Below are 26,606 nucleotides of genomic sequence, written 5' to 3'. Positions count from 1 at the left end.
GAGCATTGCCTTGTGATTCGCGGTGTGGGTACCTGGATGCGAAGTTTTGGCATTTTGCGTTTTCTTTTGTTGCGAACAAATCTATCTGGGGTGTTCCCCAAATTTGAAAGTACTTGTTCAGAACTTGGGGGTGAATTTCCCATTCGTGGACTTGTTGGTGGTCTCGCGAAAGGTTGTCTGCTAGTTGGTTTTGGATCCCTGGAATGAATTGTGCTATTAGGCGAATGTTGTTGTGAATCGCCCACTGCCATATTTTTTGTGTTAGGAGACACAATTGTGTTGAGTGTGTTCCTCCTTGTTTGTTTAAATAATACATTGTTGTCATGTTGTCTGTTTTGACAAGAATGTATTTGTGTGTTATTATGGGTTGAAAGGCTTTTAACGCTAGAAATACTGCTAACAGTTCTAGGTAATTAATATGAAATTTTGTTTGGTGTACATCCCATTGTCCTTGAATGCTGTGGTGATTGAGGTGTGCTCCCCACCCTGTCATGGAAGCATCTGTTGTTATAACGTATTGAGGCACTGGGTCCTGAAATGTCCGCCCTTTGTTTAAATTGTTGCTGTTCCACCATAGAAGCGAGAGGTATGTTTGGCGGTCTACCAACACCAGATCTTGAAGTTGACCCTGTGCCTGTGACCATTGTGATGCTAGGCACTGTTGTAAGGGTCGCATGTGTAGTCTTGCGTTTGGGACAATGGCTATGCATGATGACATCATGCCTAGAAGTTTTAGCACAAATTTTGCTTGTATCTTTTGGTTTGGAAACATAGCACTTATTACCTTGTGGAATGCTTGCACTCTTTGTGGACTTGGAGTGGCAATTCCTTTTGATGTGTTGATGGTTGCCCCTAGATATTGTTGTGTCTGACACGGTTCGAGGTGTGACTTTGTATAGTTGATGGAGAAACCCAGTTTGTGAAGGGTTTGTATGACATATGTGGTGTCGTTTGTGCACTTTTTTAATGTGTTGGTCTTGATTAGCCAATCGTCTAGGTAAGGAAACACATGTATCTGTTGTCTCCTGATATGTGCTGCTACTACTGCTAGACATTTTGTGAATACTCTTGGTGCAGTTGTTATTCCGAATGGCAACACCTTGAATTGGTAATGTATTCCTTTGAATACGAACCTTAGGTACTTTCTGTGAGAAGGGTGTATCGGTATATGAAAGTACGCATCTTTTAGGTCTAATGTGGTCATGTAATCTTGCTGTTTGAGCAGTGGAATGATGTCTTGTAGTGTGACCATGTGAAAGTGGTCCGATATGATGTAGGTATTTAGTGTCCTGAGATCTAATATTGGTCTTAATGTTTTGTCTTTTTTTGGAATTAGAAAGTACAGGGAGTAAACTCCTGTGTTTTTTTGTTGTACTGGTACTAACTCTATTGCATCCTTTTGCAGTAGTGCTTGAACTTCTAGTCCTAAAAGTTCTAAATGTTGTGGTGACATTTTGCGTGTTTTGGGAGGGATGTTTGGTGGGAATTTGTGGAATTCTATGCAATAGCCATGTTGGATTATTGCTAATACCCAATTGTCTGTTGTAATCTGCTGCCAAGATTGGTAGAATTGGCTTAGTCTTCCCCCCACTGGTGTTGAGTGAAGGGGTTGTGTGACTTGAAAGTCACTGTTTAGGTGGAGGTGTTTTTGGAGTCTGGAATCTTCCCCTACTCCTTGGGAATTGACCCCCTCTATATCCCCTGAAACCTCCCCTTTGGAATGAACCCTGATATGGTGTGGTTCTTGTTTGTTGGCTGGTGGTGTCTGTGGGTTGGCCACGAAACCCCACTCTAAATGGAGTTTTTCTAAAAGAGCCTCTGCTCTGCGGGGAGTAGAGTGCGCCCATGGCTTTGGCCGTGTCTGTGTCCTTTTTAAGTTTTTCAATGGCTGTGTCCACTTTAGGGCCAAAAAGTTGTTTCTCGTTGAAGGGCATATTAAGGACAGCCTGCTGGATTTCAGGTTTGAAGCCTGAAGTGCGGAGCCAAGCGGGTCTCCTTATGGTGACAGCAGTGTTGACTGTTCTCGCTGCAGTATCGGCTGCGTCCATTGAAGAGCGGATTTGATTGTTTGAGATCGTTTGTCCCTCTTCAACTATTTGCTGCGCCCTTTTTTGGTATTCCTGGGGAAGATGGTCTATGAGAAGTTGCATCTCATCCCAGTGTGCGCGGTCATATCGGGCCAGCAGCGCTTGAGAATTTGCGATGCGCCACTGGTTGGCTGCCTGTGATGCTACTCTTTTTCCTGCCGCATCAAATTTTCTGCTTTCTTTGTCCGGAGGTGGGGTGTCGCCAGATGTATGGGAATTTGCTCTTTTGCGAGCTGCCCCTACTACTACGGAGTCAGGTGGTAACTGCGAAGTAATAAACACTGGGTCTGTGGGTGGTGGTTTGTATTTTTTATCCACCCTTGGGGTGATGGCTCTTGATTTTACGGGCTCTTCAAAAATTTGTTTTGCGTGCCGTAACATCCCTGGTAGCATTGGGAGACATTGATATTGGCTATGTGTAGCCGAGAGGGTGTTAAATAAAAAATCATCCTCTATAGGATCGGAATGCAGTTGGACATTGTGGAATTCTGCTGCCCTAGCCACCAGTTGCGAGTATGAGGTACTGTCCTCTGGCGGTGACGGCTTTGTGGGGTATGAATCGGGATCATTGTCCGGCACTGGGGTATCATATAGGTCCCAAGCGTCTTGATCCTGATTATCTTGACTTATGGTAGTTTGCGCTGGTGAGTGCATTTGTGGCGGTGTTTGTGCCGGCGATGCCTGTTGTGGTGGAGAGGGCGGAGGCGTGACTTTTTTAACCACTTTGGCTTGTGGTTGAGCGTCATCCTTGAGAAGTCCGATCCTTCTTTTTCTCATTATTGGGGGAAGGGTTGATATCTTCCCTGTGTCTTGCTGGATGTACAGTCTCTTTTGTGTGTAGTCTGATTCTACACTTTGGAGCTCTTGTCCAAATCTGTGCATCTGGCCACTTATTCCTTGTTCCTCTGTGTAGGATGGAGGTGTGGAACTTTTCGGCGCCGAGAGAGAATCTTTTTTCGGCTTCGGCACCGACAGAATTTTTGTGGCTTTCGGCAGTGTGTCTCGGTGCCGATGTTTTTCGGTGCCGGCATCTTGTTTTTGCCTCTCGGAGCCGCTATCTCGGCTCCGAGGTTGCTCCATGGCGGTCCCTCGACCGGAGTCGGGTGTCTTCGCTATGGGCGTGCCCTTTTTCGGCGCCTTCGACGGCTCGCCGGTTTTATGGGTCGAGCCATGGCCTGTTGGCAGTGGCGTCCCCTGGGCTTTTGTCTTCTCGATGGTTTTAATTTTCGACGTCTTACTCACTGTTTGTTGCTGTTGTTCGACGTCGGAGTCTCCGGATTCTGATTCCGGAACCGAGAATGTTTCCTCTTCGTCGTCGAAACGTTGTTTTGTCGGCGTGGACGCCATTTGTAGACGCCTGGCTCTTCGGTCCCGGAGTGTTTTTCTGGACCGGAAGGCTCGACAGGCCTCACAGGTATCCTCCTTGTGCTCGGGGGACAAGCACAAGTTACAGACCAAGTGCTGATCTGTATAAGGATACTTACTGTGACATTTTGGGCAGAAACGAAACGGGGTCCGTTCCATCGGCTTCGATGTCGCACGCGGTCGGGCCGACCAGGCCCCGATGGGGGATCGAAGCTACCCCAAAGTCTTCCGATGATCGGTGTCGATGTACCTAACTATCCCGATACCGAACGTAACAATACCGACGCTTTCTTCCGAGATTCTGACTAACTTTCCGAACCGAAACACGGAGCGAAAAGGAATACGTCCGAACCCGACAGCGGAAAAAAACAATCTAAGATGGAGTCGACGCCCATGCGCAATGGAGCCGAAGAGGGAGGAGTCCTTCAGTCCCGTGACCAAAAAAGACTTCTTCGAAGAAAAACAACTTGTAATACTCCGAGCCCAACACCAGGCAGCGGACTGTGCGAAACATGTGTATCTGCAGCAACATATGCCATCGAACATATATATATATATATATATATATATGGAAAATGTCACTTACCCAGTGTACATCTGTTCGTGGCATGAGACGCTGCAGATTCACATGCTTTGCACATCCCGCCATCTAGTGTTGGGCTCGGAGTGTTACAAGTTGTTTTTCTTCGAAGAAGTCTTTTCGAGTCACGAGATCGAGGGACTCCTCCCCTTTCGGCTCCATTGCGCATGGGCGTCGACTCCATCTTAGATTGTTTTCCCCGCAGAGGGTGAGGTAGGAGTTGTGTATTATAGTAATAGTGCCCATGCAATGGAGTAAATATGTATGTACATAATGTGGTTTAAAGCAATATATTTACAAATTTACGAATGTTCAAGATCAACTTCAAACAGCTACAGGCTCCCGGGGAGGCGGGCGGGCGCATGTGACTCTGCAGCGTCTCATGCCACGAACAGATGAACACTGTGTAAGTGACATTTTCTGTTCGATGGCATGTGTAGCTGCAGATACACATGCTTTGCATAGACTAGTAAGCAGTTATCTCCCCAATAGCGGTGGTTCAGCCTGTAGGGGTTGAAGTTGTTTGAAACAAAGTTCGTAGCACTGCTTGTCTACTGTGGCTTGTTGTGCTGTTAACACATCCACGCAGTAGTGTTTGGTAAACGTATGAGTCGTAGACCATGTGGCTGCCTTACATATTTCAGTCATTGGAATGTTTCCCAGAAAGGCCATGGTAGCAACTTTCTTTCTAGTTCAGTGTGCCTTTGGTGTTATAGGCAGTTCTCTTTTTGCTTTGAGATAACAGGTTTGAATGCATTTAACTATCCATCTACCAATGCCTTGTTTGGATATTGGGTTCCCTGTATGAGGTTTTTGGAAAGCAACGAACAATTGTTTTGTTTTTCGAATTTGTTTTGTTCTGTCAATGTAGTACATTAACGCTCTTTTGATGTCTAATGTATGTAGTGCTCTTTCAGCTACAGAATCTGGCTCTGGAAAGAACACTGGTAGTTCTACTGTTTGATTCAAGTGGAACGGTGATATGACTTTTGGTAAGAACTTAGGATTTGTTCGTAAAACTACTTTATGCTTGTGTATCTGAATAAAGGGTTCTTGTATGGTAAATGCTTGTATCTCACTTACTCTTCTTAGAGATGTGATGGCAATTAGAAATGCTACTTTCCATGTTAAGTATTGTATCTCACCTGAGTGCACGGGTTCAAACAGTGGACCCATGAGCCGTGTTAAGACAATGATAAGGTTCCACAAAGGGACTGGTGGCGTCCTTGGTGGGATAATTCTCTTCAGACCCTCCATAAAAGCTTTTATGACTGGGATCCTAAATAGTGATGTTGAGTGCGTAATTTGCAGATAAGCTGAAATAGCGGTGAGATGTATTTTTATGGATGAAAAGGCTAGCTTTGACTTTTGTAAGTGCAGTAGGTAGCTGACGATGTCTTTAGCAGATGCGTGTAAGGGTTGTATTTGTTTATTATGGCAGTAATAAACAAATCTTTTCTACTTATTTGCATAGCAATGTCTTGTGGTTGGTTTCCTAGCTTGTTTTATGACCTCCATACATTCCTGTTTGAGGTCCAGATGTCCGAATTTTAAGACTTCAGGAGCCAAATTGCTAGATTCAGCGATGCTGGATTTGGGTGTCTGATCTGTTGTTTGTGTTGAGTTAACAGATCTGGTCTGTTTGGTAGTTTGACATGAGGTACTACTGAGAGGTCTAGTAGTGTTGTGTACCAAGGTTGTCTTGCCCAAGTTGGTGCTATTAGTATGAGTTTGAGTTTGTTTTGACTCAATTTGTTTACCAGATATGGAAGGAGTGGGAGTGGGGGAAAAGCGTATGCAAATATCCCTGACCAACTCATCCATAACGCATTGCCCGGAGACTGATCCTGTGGGTATCTGGATGCGAAGTTTTGGCATTTTGAGTTTTCTTTTGTTGCAAATAGGTCTATTTGTGGTGTTCCCCATCTTTGGAAGTAAGTGTTTAGTATTTGGGGGTGAATATCCCTTTCGTGGATCTGCTGGTGATCCAGAGAGAGATTGTCTGCTAACTGATTCTGAATCCCTGGAATAAACTGTGCTATTAAGCGAATGTGGTTGTGAATCGCCCAATGCCATATTCTCTGTGTCAGAAGAAACAACTGTGTTGAGTGTGTCCCTCTTTGTTTGTTTAGGTAATACATTGTTGTCATGTTGTCTGTTTTGACAAGAATGTGTTTGTGGCTTATTATAGGTTGAAATGCTTTCAACGCTAGAAATACTGCCAGTAGTTCTAAGTAATTTATATGAAACTGTCTCTGCTGAGTGTCCCATTGTCCTTGGATGCTGTGTTGGTTGAGGTGTGCTCCCCACCCTATCATGGAGGCATCTGTTGTTATTACGTATTGAGGCACTGGGTCTTGGAAAGGCCGCCCTTGGTTTAAATTTATATTGTTCCACCATTGAAGCGAGGTGTATGTTTGGCGCTCTATCAACACGAGATCTAGAATTTGACCCTGTGCCTGTGACCATTGTGATGCTAGGCACTGTTGTAAGGGCCGCATGTGCAATCTTGCGTTTGGGACAATGGCTATGCATGAGGACATCATGCCTAGTAGTTTCATCACCATCTTGACTTGCATCTTTTGTTTTGGATACATGGCCTGTATTACATTGTGAAATGCCTGTACTCTTTGAGGACTTGGAGTGGCAATCCCTTTTGTTGTGTTGATTGTCGCCCCTAAGTATTGCTGTGTTTGACACGGCGGAAGGTGTGACTTTGTGTAGTTGAGTGAGAAACCTAGTTTGTGGAGAGTTTCTATGACATACTTTGTGTGTTGTGAACACCGTTCTTGCGTGTTGGTTTTGATTAACCAATCGTCTAGGTACGGGAACACATGTATTTGCTGCCTTCTGATATGAGCAGCTACTACTGCCAGGCATTTTGTAAAAACTCTTGGCGCAGTTGTTATCCCGAATGGCAACACTTTGAATTGGTAATGTACCCCTTGGAATACAAACCTTAAGTACTTTCTGTGTCAAGGATGTATCGGTATATGGAAGTATGCATCCTTTAGGTCTTGTGTTGTCATGTAGTCTTGTTGTTTGAGCAATGGGATTACGTCCTGTAATGTCACCATGTGAAAGTGATCTGATTTGATGTAGATATTTAATGTTCTGAGATCCAATATAGGTCTTAGAGTTTTGTCCTTTTTGGGTATGAGAAAGTACAGCGAGTAAACTCCTATTCCTCTCTGATGAATTGGTACCAGTTCTATTGCATCTTTTTGTAACAACGCTTGGACCTCCAGTTGTAGAAGATCCATGTGTTGTTTTGACATATTGCGTGTTTTCGGTGGGACATTTTGAGGGAATTTGTGAAATTCCATGCAATAACCATGCTGGATAATTGCTAGGACCCAAGTGTCTGTTGTTATTTCCTCCCATTGTTTGTAGAACTTGGTTAGTCTCCCCCCCACAGGTGTTATGTGTTGGGGATTAGTGACGTCGAAGTCACTGCTTGTTTTGTGGAGTTTTGGGACTTTGGAACTTCCCTCTACTTTTTTGGAATTGTCCCCCCTCTATATTGTCTCCAAAAACATCCCTGCTGATATTGGCTCTGATAAGTGGGCCTTGTTTGAAAGGTTGTGGGTTCCGTGCTTTGTCCTCGAAACCCCCCTCGAAACTGTGTTTTACAAAATGTGCCTCTGCTCTGTGGGGAGTAGAGTGCGCCCATGGCTTTGGCGTATCAGTGTCCTTTTTAAGTTTTTTGATAGTGTCCACCTCCGGCCCAAACAACTGCTGTCCCTTAAATGGCATATTCAGCACAGCTTGTTGTATTTCCGTCTTGAATCCTGATGTACGCAGCCATGCATGTCTCCGTATTGTCACTGCTGTGTTTACAGTTCTAGCAGCTGTGTCTGCCGCATCCATTGCTGATCGTATCTGATTGTTCGAGATACTCTGTCCTTCCACCACTTGCTGTGCTCTCTTTTGGAACTCCTTGGGCAAATGTTCTATAAAGTGTTGCATTTCGTCCCAATGAGCCCTATCATATCTGGCCAATAAAGCCTGTGAGTTGGCAATACGCCACTGGTTTGCTGCCTGTGCCGCCACTCTTTTCCCTGCCGCGTCAAACTTACGACTCTCTTTGTCTGGAGGTGGTGCATCTCCTGAAGTGTGTGAGTTCGCTCTCTTGCGAGCTGCCCCTACTACCACTGAGTCCGGTGTTAACTGTTGTGTGATGTACATGGGGTCTGTTGGTGGCAGTTTATATTTTTTCTCCACCCTTGGAGTAATGGCCCTTACTTTCACAGGCTCCTCAAATACTTGTTTGGAGTGTTTTAGCATTCCAGGTAGCATGGGGAGGCTCTGGTACGGGCTGTGTGCGGACGGCAGTGTATTAAATAGAAAGTCTTCTTCAATTGGCTCAGCATGCATGCTGACATTATGAAACGCCGCTGCCCTTGACACCACCTGTGCGTAGGATGTACTATCCTCTGGTGGTGACGGTCTAGCTGGATAACAGTCGGGACTGTTATCTGACACTGGTGCATCATAAAGATCCCACACGTCTAGATCATCCTGACTCATCCCTATATGATTTGGGGATTGCATCATTGGTGGAGTGGCTACCGGTGATGGTTGTGGAGAGCGTTGTGGAGATGGTGGCGGGGTTACTTGTTTAGCCACCTTCGCCTGTGGCTGCTTGTCTTTCTCTTGGAAGGCAAGTTTTCGTTTCATTCGAATCGGAGGGAGAGTACTGATCTTCCCTGTTTCTTTTTGGATGTGGAGCCTTCTTTGGGTGTAGTCTGGCTCCATTGTCTCCAGTTCCTGTCCAAATCTATGTGTTTGCATTTGTGAGGACAGGTCTTATTCCTCTGTGTAGGAACTTGATTTCGGTTCCGAGGCCGGATGTTTCGGTATAGGAACCTTTTCGGCTGCCTTTTTCGGTTCCAACAACACTTTTCTGCTCTTCGTCGTACTGATTTCTCGGTGCCGACTTGGTTCGGTGCCGCTCTCTCGATGCCGAGATTGCTCTGACCCGGTGTCTCGGGGTCGAGTCTGCTCTGACCCGGTGTCTCGGGGTCGAGTGTGCTCTGTGCCGGTATCTCGACCGGAGTCGGATGACTTCGACACATGCATGCCCTTTTTCGGTGCCGATGCCCGGTCACCTATTTTTCAGGTTAAGCCATGGCCAGTTGGCGGTGGCTTCCCCTGGGCTTTACTGGGCTTTACGTGAGTCTTGTGTATCGACGTCTTACTCACGGTTTTCGGCGTCTGTTCAGGATCGACCTCTTCAGAGTCCGAATCCTCGATGGAGAAGGCTTCATCTTCTTCCTCCATATGTTTTTGTCCTGTCGGCACCGACGCCATCTGTAGTCTTCTTGCTCTTCGGTCCCTTAAAGTCTTTCTGGACCGAAATGCTCGAAAGGCCTCACAGGTATCCTCTTTGTGTTCTGGCGACAAACACAAATTACAGACCAAATGCTGATCTGTATAAGGATACTTGTTGTGACATTCGGGGCAGAAGCAGAATGGGGTCCGTTCCATTAGCCTTGAAGACGCACGCAGTCGGGCCGACCAGGCCCCGCCGGGAATCGAAAACCCTGAAGGGGCGCCGGAGCTCTTCAAAATTCAGTGTCGATCTGTTGTAACTAACCCGATACCGAACGCAAACAATACCGTCGAATTTTCCGAGTTTTTCATTAACTTTCTGAACCGAAGCACGGAGCGAAAAGGAACACATCTGAACCCGATGGCAGAAAGAAAACAATCTAAGATGGAGTCGACGCCCATGCGCAATGGAGCCGAAAGGGGAGGAGTCCCTCGATCTCGTGATTCGAACAGACTTCTTCGAAGAAAAACAACTTGTAACACTCCGAGCCCAACACTAGATGGTGGGATGTGCAAAGCATGTGTATCTGCAGCTACACATGCCATCGAACATATATATATATATACCAAACTTGAACTAAATGTTTGTAAAGTCTGTGGCTGCGACTAGAAGTCATAGAGTAAGCATGCAATAGAACAAGGTTTAGCACAGACAGCACTTAAAATCCCATACCATATATTTTCATGCCTGGCAAGGGACAACAAGGTAAACCGGAAAACCTCTGCAAACTCGCATTTTCTGTAGTTATTTTCGATAGGCTAGAGGGCATCTGTGTGTGTAATTCTGGAGGCGGGAGGGAGGCACTTGGGGAGGGGCTGGCTGCCAGTCCCAGCAGTAGTACCACAGGGAATGAATCGGAGCCCCACAATCAAAATTCAGCAGACTTAATCCTTACCTTCAGGCCATTTAGTGAACATAAAAGTAATGAAACAAGCTATGATTATGTAGTAAGAAATCCCTTGGGATGCTAGGTAAATTGTAAATTGTAAAATGTGCTAAATGTTAATTATTCTAATGAGAAGGCAGGTGGAGCAGACGGCTAACTGATAAAATATGTGAGTCTCAGTACCATGTACATTTGAGGTAGGCTACCAAGTGGTAGTGGAAAGTTTATAATCTCATGACAGCAATGTATATTTACTAAGTGGATGGCTGCTGTGTTCCATGCTTTAGATGACTGAAGGGCTCTTCCAATTGTAACAGAAGAGCATTCTTTATGCTGCTGTATCGGCTACCATGTTGAAATAGTCTTTCCTTCACAAAGGTTTACACCTGAATCCAAAGAAGGAGAAGCTTAGAGTCATGATGACTCCATTGTTTTGCGGTAAAGTTCTGTGTATTTTCCAAGTCTTCTTTAATGACGGTATATCTGAAATCAACCATTTAAACTGACAGGCAGAAGTCCCATAGCAGAGAGAAGTCAAACTGCTGAGAAACTATTATCTAAACAATATTATTGCCTCACCTGCTAAACAGGAAGATCTCTTCAAAATTATGTTTCCAAGACATAATTACTTTTAGTACTCCATGAAGTATTTCTGTGCAGTTCTCTGTAGTGTTGCTCAAACAAGAGTTTATTACGGCAAGATGTCCAAAGCCTCCTGTATTAAAAACAATATTAAGAGAATAATGTAAATGAGGGACACAATTCTGGCACTCTTTCGAGAACACGTTTCTGTCCTGCAATATTCTTCAATTACCACTTTGGCAGCCTTTGCACCAGGAAGAAAAAAAACAAAGTAAATACAAAAAATGGTGAGAAAACTGTCAAGACAGCAGATGCTCTAACTGGCATGTATATAGCTAAAACCATGGCAGCGAGACACTAGAAAAGATAAATCACCAGAGTAACAGTTAGTGAAACCGACAATATGATTCTGATAGTTACAGGTATGAATTAACCTAAACTAGACAACACAAACAACCACATCCCAAAAAAAGACTCAAGAGAAATGCTGCTGATATAAAGTGTTCATGGCGGTGCAGCATTTGCACATATACAAGCACTGTGCTCAGTCATTGGTGAAAGTGACCTCAGAGGAGCCCACATGGAAGAAGGCACTTTAACAGTGTCTGTTTTCATAAAGGTTTTCCGTCTGTTTCCTGTTGGATGAGTGTGGTGTGTACATTTGTGTGTTAGGGATCTGGAGTGTTTGTGTGGGAGGGTCTTGTGTCTGTATGTTTAGTGTTTGCTGTGTGTCATGTTTGTGTGTCTATCCCTCTCTGTGCGTTTCAGGTAGAGCAGCTGCAGGAGCTGGGACAGCAAGACAATGGATTAAGGACACTTTTGTGCTCCGCGGCTCACTGCTGTTTGGGGTCCTTCTATGATGCGCCCCAAAAATGTTTTCAGCTGCCTAAGCTACTGTCAGGGTTCCAGACCTGGGTGGGAGAGGGTGTGCATTGAGGTTCAGCTGCCTGGTTATTATCAAGATGCTGCTTCTAATTCCGCAATAGGCTCCCCTTTTACTTTGGAAGGGGAGCCTATGGCCATGGGAAATTCGGCCTCAGCACTGTTTTCAGCACAAGTTTCACTGCTCAGGTCATCACTGATAAGAGCTGCTTCAAACATTGCTTCTTGTTGTCCCCCCCCCTCTGTGATTTCTTCAACTGTGAGCTTTGGCTGATGGGGTTTGGAGGTGGTTGGACTGCCACTGCTATTGTCTGGACTCTGTACAGCAACATTATTGTGCTTTGCCATTTATCATTTGTTTGCCTGTTGTCAGGTTACTGTGTTATTCCTTCTGGTTCTTGATTCTGTTTCCGTAACCGTCTACACTACCTGTCTCTCTGTAGTGTGGGCCTGCTGTGTTTATTTTCTGTCAGCAATTGTTTTAATCAAAGAAAGTCTTTGAAATCAACCTGTTGTGTGAGGCTGAACTCTGATCCATATGCTTGTCTCCCGTTCCGGTGACGCATTTTGTTGACCAGAAACGGAATTAACAAGAGTGAGGGAAAGGCGTAAGCAAACATCCCTAACCAATTGATCCATAGAGCATTGCCCTTGGACTGAGGGTGTCGTATCTGGATGTGAAGTTTTGGCATTTTGCTTTGCTTGTTGCGAAAAGGTCTATGTTTAGTTTTCCCCACCTTTGAAAGTAATATTGAATTACTTGTGGGTGAATCTCCCATTTGTGTGTTTGTTGGTGATTTCTGCTGAGGATATCTGCCAACTGGTTGTCTATCCCTGGAATGTACTGTGCTATTAGGTGAGTTTTATTGTGAATTGCCCATTTCCAAATTGTTTGGACTAGAAGAGACAGTTGAGATGAACGTGTCCCTCCCTCATTGTTGAGATAAGACATGGTTGTCATGTTGTCTGTCTTTATAAGAACATTCTTCTGTTTGAGAAGAGGTTGAAATGCTTTTAGTGCAATGAATACACCTAATAATTCTAATTGGTTTATGTGTAGCTGTTTCTGTTTGACATCCCATTACCCTTGAACGGTGTGATTGTTTATGAGCTCCCCAACCAATCATTGATGCATCTGTTGTGATCATGGTCTCAGGCACAGGGTCTTGAAACGATCGCCCCTTTATTAAATTGCTGCGAGTCCACCACTGAAGGGACATATGTGTTTGGCGGTCCATCAACACTAGATCTTGAAGTTGACCGTGTGCCTGTGACCATTGCTGTGCAAGGCACTGTTGTAAGAGCCTCATGTTTAATCTTGCATGTGGGACTATTGCTATGCAAGATGCCATCATTCCTAAGATCTTTATGATAAATCTTACAGTATATTGTTGATTTGGGTGTATAAGTGGAATTAGATGTTGGAAATCTTGTATCCTTTGTGTATTTGGATACGCTAGAGCTAGTTGAGTATTTAGGATAGCACCTAAATACCGTTGTAATTGTGCTGGTTGAAGGTGTTAATTTTGGTAGTTTATAGAAAATCCTAGTGTGTGCAGAGTTTTTATCACGTAACGTGTATGTTTTTGGCATTGTGTACGATTGTTTGATCTTATTAGCCAACCATCTAGATATGGAAAGACATGGATGTGTTGTCTTGTTAAGTATGCTGCTACTACCGCAAGACACTTTGTGAACACCCTTGGAGCTGTTATTATGCCGAAAGGTAACACTTTGAACTGGTACAGTTTTCCTTGTATGACAAACCTGAGGTATTTTCTGTGAGCTGGGTGGATGGGTATGTGGAAATATGCATCTTGGAGGTCCAGGGTCGTCATATAATCTTGTTTTTGTAGCAGTGGAATAACATCTTGCAGAGTTACCATGTGAAAATGTTCTAAGATGTAAAAATTGAGTGGCCTGAGGTCTAATATTGGCCTCAGGGTGCCATCTTTTGGGGAATAAGGAAGTATAGTGAATATACCCCTGTTCCCTGTTGAGACTGTGGAACTAATTCTATTGCTTGTTTGGGTAGTAGAGCTTGAACCTCTTGTTGAAACAGAACTGTATGTTCTGGGGATAACTTGTGATATCTTGGTGGAATATTAGGAGGGTTGTTTATCAGTTCTAGGCAATAGCCAATGCTATTGATAATACCCAGTTGTCTGTGGTGATATTTTGCCAATGAGAGTGGAATTGCTGTAGTCTTCCCCCCACAGGAGATGTGTGGAGTGGAAGGGAAGGAAGGAAGTCACTGCTTTGGTTGTGTTGGTTGTTTAGAGGTTTAGAATTTACTTCTATTTCTAGAGTATTGGCCTCTGTATGTTCCTCTAAACCCGCCTCGTTGGTACTGGATTTGATATGGTTGCTTTGTTTGTGAGGTACAAGCCTCGGAGGACTGTGCTCTAAAACCTCCTCGAAACTGAGGCTTACGAAATGACCCCCTATATGGTGTAGTGTACAGAGCACCCATTGCCTTTGCTGTATCAGTCTTTTCGTAATTTCTCTATTGTAGTGTCCACTTCTGGGCCAAAGAGGTGCTTTTTATCAAAAGGCATGTTTAACACAGCCTGTTGGATTTCTGGTTTAAAACCAGAGGAGCGTAGCCATGCATGTCTTCTAATAGTAATGGCTGTGTTAATGCTCCTTGCAGCTGTATCAGCAGCATCAAGGGCAGATCTTATATGATTGTTACTGATGGCTTGCCCTTCCTCTACTACTTGTTGTGCCCGCTTTTGGTGTTCTTTTGGGAGATGCTGTATGATATTCTGCATCTCATCCCAATGAGCTCTATCATACTGGACTAGTAGTGCTTGAGAATTAGCTATTCTCTGTTGATTTGCTGCTTGGGATGCAACTCTTTTCCCTGTAGTGTCAAATTTCCTGCTCTCTTTATCAGGAGAGGGTTCATCTCCTGAAGACTGGCTATTTGCCCTCTTTCGCGCTGCACTAACCACCACTGAATCTGGAGGCACCTGATGAGTAATATAATATGGGTCAGAGGGTGCAGTTTATATTTCTTTTCTATTCTAGGTGTGGTGATTCTGGATTTCACAGGCTCATTAAAAATTTGGTCTGCGTGCTTTTCCATGCCTGGTAACATTGGGAGACATTGGTACCTGGAATGTGTTGAAGATAATGTATTAAACAAAAATTCTTCTTCCAGTGGTTCAGTGTGCATTGCTACCCCATGATAAGCTGCAGCCCTGGCTATTACCTGGTTATATACTGTGGTATCCTTAGGTGGAGATGGTTTGGATGGGTAGGTATCTGGGTCGTTCTCTGGGATGGGATCAGGATAATAAAGGTCCTGTGGATCTACTATGTCTTCCTGCACATAAAAAGAGTGTTTTGGAGAAGGCATTGGTGGAGGGCTGGTGTGAGGGGAGACAGCTGTGGAGAATGAGGAGGAAAAGACTGGGGAGGTACTGGCTTCTCTTTTTGCTTTTGCACTTTTGCTGGTGGCTGTGCAGTGTCCAGTTCTTCTTGGAATGCCAGCTTTCTTTTTGTTTTTAGAGGAGGTGCTATAATAATTCTCCCTGTCTCTTTATGGATGTGTGTAAGGAAATGCCTCCTTGGCATGGTTACCCCCTGACTTTTTGCCTTTGCTGATGCTATGTTTTGATTTGAAAGTGTGCTGAGGCCTGCTAACCAGGCCCCAGCACCAGTGTTCTTTCCCTAACCTGTACTTTTGATTCCACAATTGGCACACCCTGGCATCCAGATAAGTCCCTTGTAACTGGTACCTCTGGTACCAAGGGCCCTGATGCCAGGGAAGGTCTCTAAGGGCTGCAGCATGTCTTATGACACCCTGGAGACCCCTCACTCAGCACAGACACACTGCTTGCCAGCTTGTGTGTGCTGGTGAGAACAAAACGAGTAAGTCGACATGGCACTCCCCTCAGGGTGCCATGCCAGCCTCTCACTGCCTATGCAACACGCCCTTAAATACTAAATTTAAGGGCGTGTTTAGGTCTGGGGGGTTAGTAGCCAGTGGCTACTAGCCCTGAGGGTGAGTACACCCTCTTTGTGCCTCCTCCCAAGGGGAGGGGGTCACATCCCTAATCCTATTGGGGGAATCCTCCATCTTAGAGGTAAGATAGTGGCAAAAAGAGATAATACTAATGCTCTATTTTGTGGTAGTGTGGTCGAGCAGTAGGCTTATCAAAGGAGTAGTGTTAAGCATTTGTTGTACACACACAAGCAATAAATGAGGAACACACACTCAGAAACAATTCCAGGCCAATAGGTTTTTGTATAGAAAAATATATTTTCTTAGTTTATTTTAAGAACCACAGGTTCAAATTTTACATGTAATACTTCAAATGAAAGGTATTGTAGGTAAGTACTTTAGGAACATTGAATAATCACAATAGCATATATACTTTTCAAATAAATCACATATAGCTATTTTAAAACTAGACAGTGCAATTTTCAACAGTTCCTGGGGGAGGTAAGTATTTGTTAGTTTTTCTAGGTAAGTAAACCACCTACGGGGTTCAAGTTTGGGTCCAAGGTAGCCCACCGTTGGGGGTTCAGAGCAACCCCAAAGTTACCACACCAGCAGCTCAGGGCCCGTCAGGTGCAGAGGTCAAAGTGGTGCCCAAAACACATAGGCTTCAATGGAGAAGTGGGTGACCTACTGTGGCTTGTTGTGAAGTTAACACATCTACACAGTAGTGTTTGGTAAATGTAAGAGGCGTAGACCATGTTGCTGCCCTACATATTTCGTTCATTGGAATATTTCCTAGAAAGGCCATGGTAGCACCTTTTTTTCTGGTTGAGTGTGCCTTTGGTGTAATAGGCAGCTCTCTCTTTGCTTTAAGATAGCAGGTTTGGATACACTTAACTATCCACCTAGCAATGCCTTGTTTTGAAATTGGATTTCCTGTATGAGGTTTTTGAAAGGCAATAAATAATTGTTTTGTTTATCGAATTAGTTTTGTTCTGTCAATGTAGTACATTAGCGCTCTTTTGATGTCTAATGTATGTAGTGCTCTTTCAGCTACAGAATCTGGCTGTGGGAAGAACACTGGTAATTCTACCGTTTGATTCAAGTAGAACGGTGAGATAATTTTTGGTAAAAATGTTGGATTTGTCCGTAGAACTACTTTATTCTTGTGTATTTGAATAAATGGTTCTTGTATGGTAAATGCTTGAATTTCACTCACTCTTCTTAGAGATGTGATGGCAATCAAAAATGCAACTTTCCACGTTAAGTATTGCATTTCACAAGAGTGCATGGGTTCAAAAGGTGGACCCATGAGTCGTGTTAAGACAATGTTGAGGTTCCATGAAGGAACTGGTGGTGTTCTTGGTGGTATAATTCTCTTCACGCCTTCCATAAATGCTTTTATGACTGGTATCCTAAATAATGAAGTTGAGTGCGTAATTTGTAGGTAAGCTCAAATTGCAGTAAGATGTATCTTTATGGAAGAGAAAGCTAATTTTGACTTTTGCAAATGTAGTAAGTATCCTACTATATCCTTTGCAGATGCGTGTAAGGGTTGAATTTGATTATTATTATATAACAGTAATAAACAAATCTTTTCCATTTATTTGCATAGCAGTGTCTAGTGGTAGGTTTTATAGCTTGTCTTATGACCTCCATACATTCTTGTGTGAGGTCTAAGTGTCCGAATTCTAGGATTTCAGGAGCCAAATTGCTAGATTCAGCGATGCTGGATTTGGATGTCTGATCTGTTGTCTGTGTTGTGTTAACAGATCTGGTCTGTTTGGTAGTTTGACATGAGGCACTACTGAAAGGTCTAGTAGTGTTGTGTACCAAGGTTGTCTTGCCCATGTTGGTGCTATTAGTATGAGTTTGAGTTTGTTTTGACTCAACTTGTTTACTAGATATGGAAGGAGCGGGAGAGGGGGAAAAGCGTACGCAAATATCCCTGACCAGTTCATCCATAGCGCATTGCCCTGAGACTGATGTTGTGGGTATCTGGATGCGCAGTTTTGGCATTTTGAGTTTTCTTTTGTTGCAAATAGATCTATTTGTGGTGTTCCCCAAATTTTGAAGTAAATGTTTAGTATTTGGGGGTGAATCTCCCATTCGTGGATTTGTTGGTGATCCCGAGAGAGATTGTCTGCTAACTTGATTCTGAATCCCTGGAATAAATTGTGCTATTAGGCGAATGTGGTTGTGAATCGCCCAATGCCATATTTTTTGTGTGAGGAGACACAACTGTGTTGAGTGTGTCCCTCCTTGTTTGTTTAGGTAATACATTGTTGTCATGTTGTCTGTTTTGACAAGAATGTATTTGTGGGTTATTATGGGTTGAAATGCTTTTAGCGCTAGAAATACCGCTAACAGTTCTAAGTGATTTATGTAAAACTGTCTTTGCTGTATGTCCCATTGTCCTTGGATGCTGTGTTGATTGAGGTGTGCTCCCCACCCTGTCATGGAAGCATCTGTTGTTATCACGTATTGTGGCACTGGGTCTTGGAAAGGCCGCCCTTGGTTTAAATTTATATTGTTCCACCATTGAAGCGAGATGTATGTTTGGCGGTCTATCAACACCAGATCTAGAAGTTGACCCTGTGCTTGTGACCATTGTGATGCTAGGCACTGTTGTAAGGGCCGCATGTGCAACCTTGCATTTGGGACAATGGCTATGCAGGAAGACATCATGCCTAGTAGTTTCATTACCATTTTGACTTGTATCTTCTGTTTTGGATACATTGCCTGTATTACATTGTGAAATGTTTGAACTCTTTGTGGACTTGGAGTGGCAATCCCTTTTGCTGTGTTGACTGTCGCCCCTAAGTATTGCTGTGTTTGACACGGCAGAAGATGTGACTTTGCGTAGTTGATTGAGAAACCTAGTTTGTGTAGGGTTTCTATGACATATTTTGTGTGTTGTGAACACTGTATTAGCGTTTTGGTTTTGATTAACCAATCGTCCAGGTACGGGAACACATGTATTTGCTGCCTTCTGATATGTGCAGCTACTACTGCCAGGCATTTTGTAAAAAATCTTGGCGCAGCTGTTATTCCGAATGGCAACACTTTGAATTGGTAATGTATCCCTTGGAATACAAACCTTAGGTACTTTCTGTGTGAAGGATGTATTGGTATATGGAAATATGCATCCTTTAGATCTAGTGTTGTCATGTAGTCTTGTTGTTTGAGCAGTGGGATTATGTCTTGTAATGTAACCATGTGAAAGTGGTCTGATTTGATGTAGGTATTTAATGTTCTGAGATCTAGTATAGGTCTTAGACTCTTGTCTTTTTTGGGTATTAGAAAGTACAGTGAGTAAACTCCTGTCTTTAATTGTTGTCTTGGTACTAATTCTATTGCTTCTTTCTGTAGCAATGCCTGAACTTCTAGTCCTAGAAGATCTATATGTTGTTTTGACATACTGTGTGTTTTCGGTGGGACGTTTGGAGGGAATTTGAGAAATTCTATGCAATAACCATGCTGGATAATTGCTAGTACCCAAGTATCTGTTGTTATCTCCTCCCAATGTTTGTAAAATTGGCTTAGTCTCCCCCCACAGGTGTTATGTGATGGGGATGTGAGACTTGTAAGTCACTGCTTATTTTGAGGAGTTTTGGGGCTTTGGAACTTTCCTCTATTCTTTTGGAATTGTCCTCCTCTATATTGCCCCCGAAAACCTCCCCGCTGATATTGGCTTTGGTAAGTGGGCCTTGGTTGTGATGTTGTGGTTTCTGTAGGTTGACCTCGAAACCCTCCCATAAAAGGTGTTTTGCGAAATGTGCCTCTGCTCTGCGGGGAGTAGAGTGCGCCCATGGCTTTTGCCGTATCAGTGTCTTTTTTGAGTTTCTCAATAGCAGTGTCGACTTCCGGCCCAAACAACTGCTGTTCATTAAAGGGCATATTCAGCACGGCTTGTTGAATTTCCAGCTTGAACCCTGACGTACGCAACCATGCGTGCCTTCTTATTGTTATTGCAGTATTTACTGTCCTTGCAGCCGTATCTGCTGCATCCATTGAAGACCGTATCTGATTATTAGAGATACTTTGTCCTTCTTCCACCACTTGTTGTGCCCTTTCTGGAACTCTTTGGGTACGTGTTCTATGAAATGGTGCATTTCGTCCCATTGAGCTCTATCGTATCTTGCCAAAAGTGCTTGTGAATTGGCAATGCGCCATTGGTTTGCTGCTTGTGCTGCAACTCTTTTGCCCGCAGCGTCGAATTTGCGACTCTCCTTGTCTGGAGGTGGTGTGTCCCCCGAGGGATGAGAGTTCGCTCTCTTACGAGCTGCCCCGACAACTACTGAGTCTGGTGTTAACTGCGTTGTAATATAAACTGGGTCTGTTGGCGGTGGCTTGTATTTTTTCTCCACCCTTGGAGTTATGGCTCTGCCTTTAACAGGGTCCTGAAATATTTGTTTTGAATGTTTTAGCATTCCTGGGAGCATGGGTAGGCTTTGGTATTGGCTATGAGTGGAGGATAGCGTGTTAAACAAAAAGTCATCCTCAATTGGTTCGGAATGCAAGGTGACGTTATGAAAAGCAGCTGCCCTTGCGACCACCTGTGTGTAAGATGTACTGTCCTCAGGTGGCGATGGCCTCGCAGGGTAGGAGTCTGGGCTGTTGTCCGATACTGGAGCGTCGTAAAGGTCCCATGCATCGGGATCATCTTGACTCATTGTAGTATGAGTCGGGGAGTGCATCAGTGGTGGAGTTGTTACCGGTGATGTGTGCATTGATGGTGGTGGAGACGGTGGTGGAGTTGTTTTTCTTGCCACCTTTGCCTGTGGCTGCTTGTCCTTTTCTTGAAAAGCAAGTCTTCTTTTCATTTTAATTGGGGGAAGAGTGCTTATCTTCCCTGTGTCTTTTTGAATGTGGAGCCTTCTCTGAGTATAGTCTGGCTCCACTGCTTCAAGTTCTTCTCCGAACTTATGCCTTTGCATCTGGGAGGACAATCCTTGTTCCTCTGTGTAGGAACCTGTTTTGGGTTCCGAGGCTGGATGTTTCAGAACCGAAACTTTTTGGACGTCTTTTTGGGCTCCGAGGAAACCTTTTTTATTTTTGGCGTCGTGGTGTCTCGGTGCCGAATTACTCCGGTGCCGCTGTCTCGTGCCGAATCTGCTCAGAGCCGCTGTCTCGGGCCCGAGATTGCTGTGTGGCGGTATCTCGACCGGAGTCGGATGACTTCGACACAAGCATGCCCATTTTCGGTGCCGTGGATCGGTCACCTATTTTTCGGGTTGAGCCATGGCCTGTTGGCGGTGGCGTCCCCTGGGCTTTTGTTGTCTTCTCGTGAGTCTTATGTTTCGACGTCTTACTCACGGTTTTCGGCGTTTCTTCGGTCTCGAGCTCTTCCGAGTCCGATTCGTGGATGGAGAAAACTTCTTCTTCCTCCTCGAAACGCTCTTGTCCTGTTAGCGCCGACGCCATCTGTAGTCGTCTTGCTCTTCGGTCTCTTAGTGTCTTCCTGGACCGAAACGCTCGACAGGCTTCACAAGTATCCTCCTTGTGTTCTGGCGACAAACACAAGTTACAGACCAGATGCTGATCTGTATATGGATACTTGTTATGGCATTTTGGGCAGAAGCGGAATGGGGTCCGTTCCATCAGCCTTGAAGACACACGTGGCCGGGCCGACCAGGCCCCGACGGGGGATCGAAAAACCCCGAAGGGCCACCTGAGCTCTTCAAAAGTCGGTGTCGATCTGTTGTAACTAACCCGATACCGAACGCAAACAATACCGACGTTTTTTCCGAGATTCTAACTAACTTTCCGACCCGAAACACGGAGCGAAAAGGAACACGTCCGAACCCGATGCGGAAAAAAACAACCTAAGATGGAGTCGACGGCCATGCGCAATGGAGTCGAAATGGGAGGAGTCCCTCGGACTCGTGACTCGAAAAGACTTCTTTGAAGAAAAACAACTTGTAACACTCCGAGCCCAACACCAGATGGCGGGATGTGCACAGCATGTGTATCTGCAGCTACACATGCCATCGAACATATACATACACATATACATATATACATACACATATACATGCACACACACACTTCCACTTCCTCCTCAGGCCGCAATTGTCTGGTGTTCCTTTGTCTCTCCTCCAAACGGCTCACAAAGAAAGAGGCAGCATACACGGGTACGCATCTATTTAGTCAATATGTGCATTTAATCTTGCAAAAGTTTTTCAAAGTGCAGGTTCAAAGTGAAAATGCTGAGAGATCTCGATATGGCGACGCATTTCGGCTGGAGCCTTCTTACTGGCCATACATGTGTATATATTTTTGGACGTTTGGATGTTTTTATTACACATAATGAAGTGGCATGAAAAATAATGAAGATATATAAAAAAAATCATATTTCAGAGGGAATTGTGAAATATGAGAATATGAAACATGACAGGGAATTGCGAAATATAAGAAACATCTCATGGTTACCTGTGAAATAAGGGTTTTACAATTACAATGAACATAACTATTGTCAGGGCCACCAGGATTATGTGGCATGTGTAAGGAAATGCCTCACTGGCATGGTTACCCCCTGACTTTTTGCCTATGCTGATGCCAAGTTATGATTTGAAAGTGTGCTGAGGCCTGCTAGCCAGGCCCCAGCACCAGTGTTCTTTCCCTAAACTGTACCTGTGTCTCCACAACTGGCACACCCTGGCATCCAGGTAAGTCCCTTGTAACTGGTACCCCTGGTACCAAGGGCCCTGATGCCAGGGAAGGTCTCTAAGGGCTGCAGAATGTCTTATGCCACCCTAGAGACCCCCTCACTCAGCACACACACTGCTTGCCAGCTTGTGTGTGCTGGTGGGGAGAAAATGACTAAGTCGACATGGCACTCCCCTCAGGGTGCCACGCCAACCTCACACTGCCTATGGCATAGGTAAGTGACCCCTCTAGCAGGCCTTACAGCCCTCAGGCAGGGTGCACTATACCACAGGTGAGGGCATAGGTGAATGAGCACTATGCCCCTACAGTGTCTAAGCAAAACCTTAGACATTGTAAGTGCAGGGTAGCCATAAGAGTATATGGTCTGGGAGTCTGTCAAACACGAACTCCAATGCACCATAATGGATACACTGAATACTGTGAAGTTTGGTATCAAACTTCTCAGCACAATAAATGCACACTGATGCCGGTGTACATTTTATTGTGAAATACACCCAGAGGGCATCTTAGGGATGCCCCCTGAAAACATACCCGACTTCTAGTGTGGGCTGACTAGTTTTACCAGCCTGCCACACACCAGACATGTTGCTGGCCACATGGGGAGAGTGCCTTTGTCACTCTGTGGGCATTAACAAAGCCTGTACTGGGTGGAGGTGCTTCTCACTTCCCCCTGCAGGAACTGTAACACCTGGCGGTGAGCCACAAAGGCTCACCCCCTTTGTTACAGCACCACAGGGCATCCCAGCTAGTGGAGATGGCCGCCCCTCCGGCCACTGCCCCCACTTTTGGCGGCAATGCTGGAGGAGATAATGAGAAAAACAAGGAGGAGTCACTGGCCAGTCAGGACAACCCCTAAGGTGTCCTGAGCTGAGGTGACTGCGACTTTTAGCAATCCTCCATCTTGCAGATGGAGGATTCCCCCAATAGGATTAGGGATGTGACCCCCCCCCCTACCAGAAGGAGGCACAAAGAGGGTGTAGCCACCCTCAGGGATAGTAGCCATTGGCTACTAACCTCCCAGACCTAAACACACCCCTAAATTGAGTATTTAGGGGACCCCAGAACATTGGAAATTAGATTCCTGCAACCTGAAGACGAAGAAGGACTGCTGACCTGAAGCCCTGCAGAGAAGACAGAGACACCAACTGCTTTGGCCCCAGCCCTACCAGCCTGTCTCATCCACTTCAAGAAAAACTGCAACAGCGACGCGTCCCCCAGGGTCCAGCGACCTCTGAAGCCTCAGAGGACTACCCTGCATCTAAAAGGACCAAGAAGCTCCAGAGGACAGCGGCCCTGTTCCACAAAGACTGCAACTTTACAACAAAGAAGCAACTTTTAAGGACCACACGTTTCCTGCCGGAAGCGTGAGACTTTCCACTCTGCACCCGACGCCCCCGGCTCGACCTGCGGAAAACTAACTGTACAGGGAGGACTCCGCGGCGACTGCGAGCCCGTGAGTAGCCAGAGTTGACTCCCCTGAGCCCCCACAGCGACGCCTGCAGAGGGAATCCAGAGGCTCCGCCTGACCGCGACTGCCTGCTTCAAGGAACCCGACGCCTGGTAAAGACACTGCACCCGCAGCCCCCAGGACCTGAAGGAACCAAACTCCAGTGCAGGAGCGACCCCCAGGTGGCCCTCTTCCTAGCCCAGGTGGTGGCTATCCAGAGGAGCCCCCACCCCCCTTTGCCTGCCTGCATCGCTGAAGAGACCCCTGGGTCTCCCATTGAATCCTATTTCAAACCAGATGCCTGTTTGCACTCTGCACTCTGCACCCGGCCACCCTTGTGCCGCTAAGGTGTACTTTCTGTGCCTGCTTGTGTACCCCCACAGAGCCCTACAAAACCCCCCATGGTCTGCCCTCCGAAGTCGTGGGTACTTACCTGCTGGCAGACTGGAACCGGGGCACCCCTATTTCCATTGAAGCCTATGCGTTTTGGGCACCACTTTGACCTCTCCACCTGACCGGCCCTGGGCTGCTGGTGTTGTAACTTTGGGGTTGCCTTGAACCCCCAACGGCGGGCTACTTTGGACCCAACTTTGGACCCTGTAAGTGTCTTACTTACCTGTGAACCTAACAAATATTTGCCTCCCCCAGGAACTGGTGATTTTTGCACTGTGTCCAATTTTTAAAATAGCTTATTGCCATTTTTGCCACAACTGTACATACTATTGTGATGATTCAAAGTTCCAAAGATACCTGAGTGAAATACCTTTCATTTAAAGTATTGTTTGTAAATCTTGAACCTGTGGTTCTTAAAATAAACTAAGAAAATATATTTTTCTATATAAAAACCTATGGCCTGGAATTGTCTTTGAGCGTGTGTTCCTCATTTATTGCCTGTGTGTGTACAACAAATGCTTAACACTACCCTCTGATAAGCCTACTGCTCGACCACACTACCACAAAATAGAGCATTAGAATTATCTCTTTTTGCCACTATCTTACCTCTAAGGGGAACCCTTGGACTCTGTAAACACTATTTCTTACTTTGAAATAGTGCATACAGAGCCAACTTCCTACACATGGTTATCTAAATTATGCAGCAACATAAGCAAGTTATGGGGCACTGTTGGAAAATGGGTTATTGGTAAGGGCAGGTAAGTACCTACACTTAGCAATAGGCCACTAGCCTCCTCTTAGGTCCAGTCAGGTCTCAGTAAATTAAACCCTGCTCCTGGGTGAAAAACAGGAGGGTCCTGGTTCTCCAATCAGGGGCAGGGTCCTTCCCCCTGTGATGACCACTTCCTGGGAAGTGTGGCAAAAATCCATCCCAGGGAGCAACATTCCTCAAAAATCCATCATGGCTGAAAGTGATTTTTGGAGGTTACATCTGGCTGAGCCCACCCACTGGTGTGGCTAAAAATCCTAAACACACTCCTCTCCTGCCCTCTCCTAATCTAATCAAGGGGGCACCTAATTGTCTGGGTTTGCAGGATGTGGGGGTGTTGCTGGGTTGCTCCAAATGTCCTTCTCTGCCTTTGAAGACCAGTTTGGCAGCCCTCCCCCTTCCTGCCTCACCACACGCTGAGGGGAGCTCTCCTCCCACATGCACATCTCTTTGTGTGAAGCCAGGCCACTTCACACCTCATCAAGGCAGCCTGGCCAGGCTGCCAGAGGCTGGCCAATCAGAGCACAGCAGCAAAAACACTGCAGGGCTGAAGTTGGCAACATTTCAGGTAAAGTTTAAAACGCTTTACCTGAACAAGTTATATTAAATCGAACAACTGGAAGTTGTGGGATTTATTATAACAATTAATTTGATACCAAACATCTGGTATCTGTTACTTAAGGGGACTTTTTGAAATTAAAATAAAGTATCCCCATTCTAGCCTATGGAGGCCATTCACAACAATGAGGGAAAAACGAATTTGGCTGTTTTTACCTCACCAGGGCTTATAAAAATATTTTTTAAAAGCCCCTGCTTATAGTTACATGGCACCCAGCCCTAGGAGCACATAGGGCACACCCCTTAGGGGTGACTTACATGTAAAAATAAGGTAGTTTAAGACTTTGGAACTACTTTTAATTCCAAAGTCGTATTTGCATATAACTTTAATTTAAAAGCAGCCAGCAAGGCAGGCTTGCCTTTAAAATGGCACTGGGCACCTCAGCAGTGCACCTATGGGGGCACTACGTATGCTGGGGTCCCTAAACCTACATGCCCTACCATATACTAGGGACTTATAGGTAGGCTGACTTAGCCAATTATAATTAGCCTAATTTGCATACTGATTTTACACAGAGCACAGGCCGTGGGAATGGTTAGCAGTACCCAGGGCACCATCAGAGTCAAGAAAACATCAGCAAAAAGTGGAAAACGGGGGCAAAAAGTTAGGAGGCCTCTGCAATCAACCCTGTTCCCTCACACAAGCCCCCCTCCCCACCCACACACCCAGGAGACTCAGCCCAACCCTGGGAGAGTCTTCCTGGCTTGCCAAGCGAGGAAGACAGTGAAGAGAACAGGCTGTCCCCTTTGCAGGGCCTACTCTGCCTTACATCCTCCTGCCTTGGTCACTCCCTCTGGGTAGTGAATCCATCCCAACAGTGAAAGGACCCATCTCAAACTGAAAATTCCCTCTAAGGGGATCTTCCTCCTCTCTCTCTGCCAACTTGGGCAGTGAGGTGCCGGAAAACATCAGCAAAAAGTGGAAAATGAGGGGAAAAAGTTAGGAAGCCTCTGCAATCAGCCCTGTTCTCTCACAGGCACCTTAAATGGCAATATCATGTATTTGAGCTAGAAGCAATATTGTTATGAAATCTGTAA

At 45.2% G+C, this 26,606-nt stretch overlaps 1 protein-coding gene across 1 annotated transcript in view; it reads right to left on the bottom strand.

The window, feature by feature from the left end:
• Positions 1-26,606, bottom strand: part of LTN1 (listerin E3 ubiquitin protein ligase 1) — a 488,777-nt gene that overhangs the window by 161,445 nt on the left and 300,726 nt on the right. Inside the window, exon 20 of the mRNA XM_069204077.1 lies at positions 10,833-10,968. Coding sequence (XP_069060178.1) covers positions 10,833-10,968 — 136 coding nt within the window. The remainder of the gene's footprint in view (positions 1-10,832; positions 10,969-26,606) is intronic.

The sequence above is a fragment of the Pleurodeles waltl genome, chromosome 8, assembly GCF_031143425.1.
Source record: "Pleurodeles waltl isolate 20211129_DDA chromosome 8, aPleWal1.hap1.20221129, whole genome shotgun sequence".
Taxonomy (NCBI): Eukaryota; Metazoa; Chordata; class Amphibia; order Caudata; family Salamandridae; genus Pleurodeles; species Pleurodeles waltl.
The sequence above is the reverse complement of the archived record's forward strand: the minus strand, read 5'-3'. Positions and strand labels throughout refer to the sequence as shown.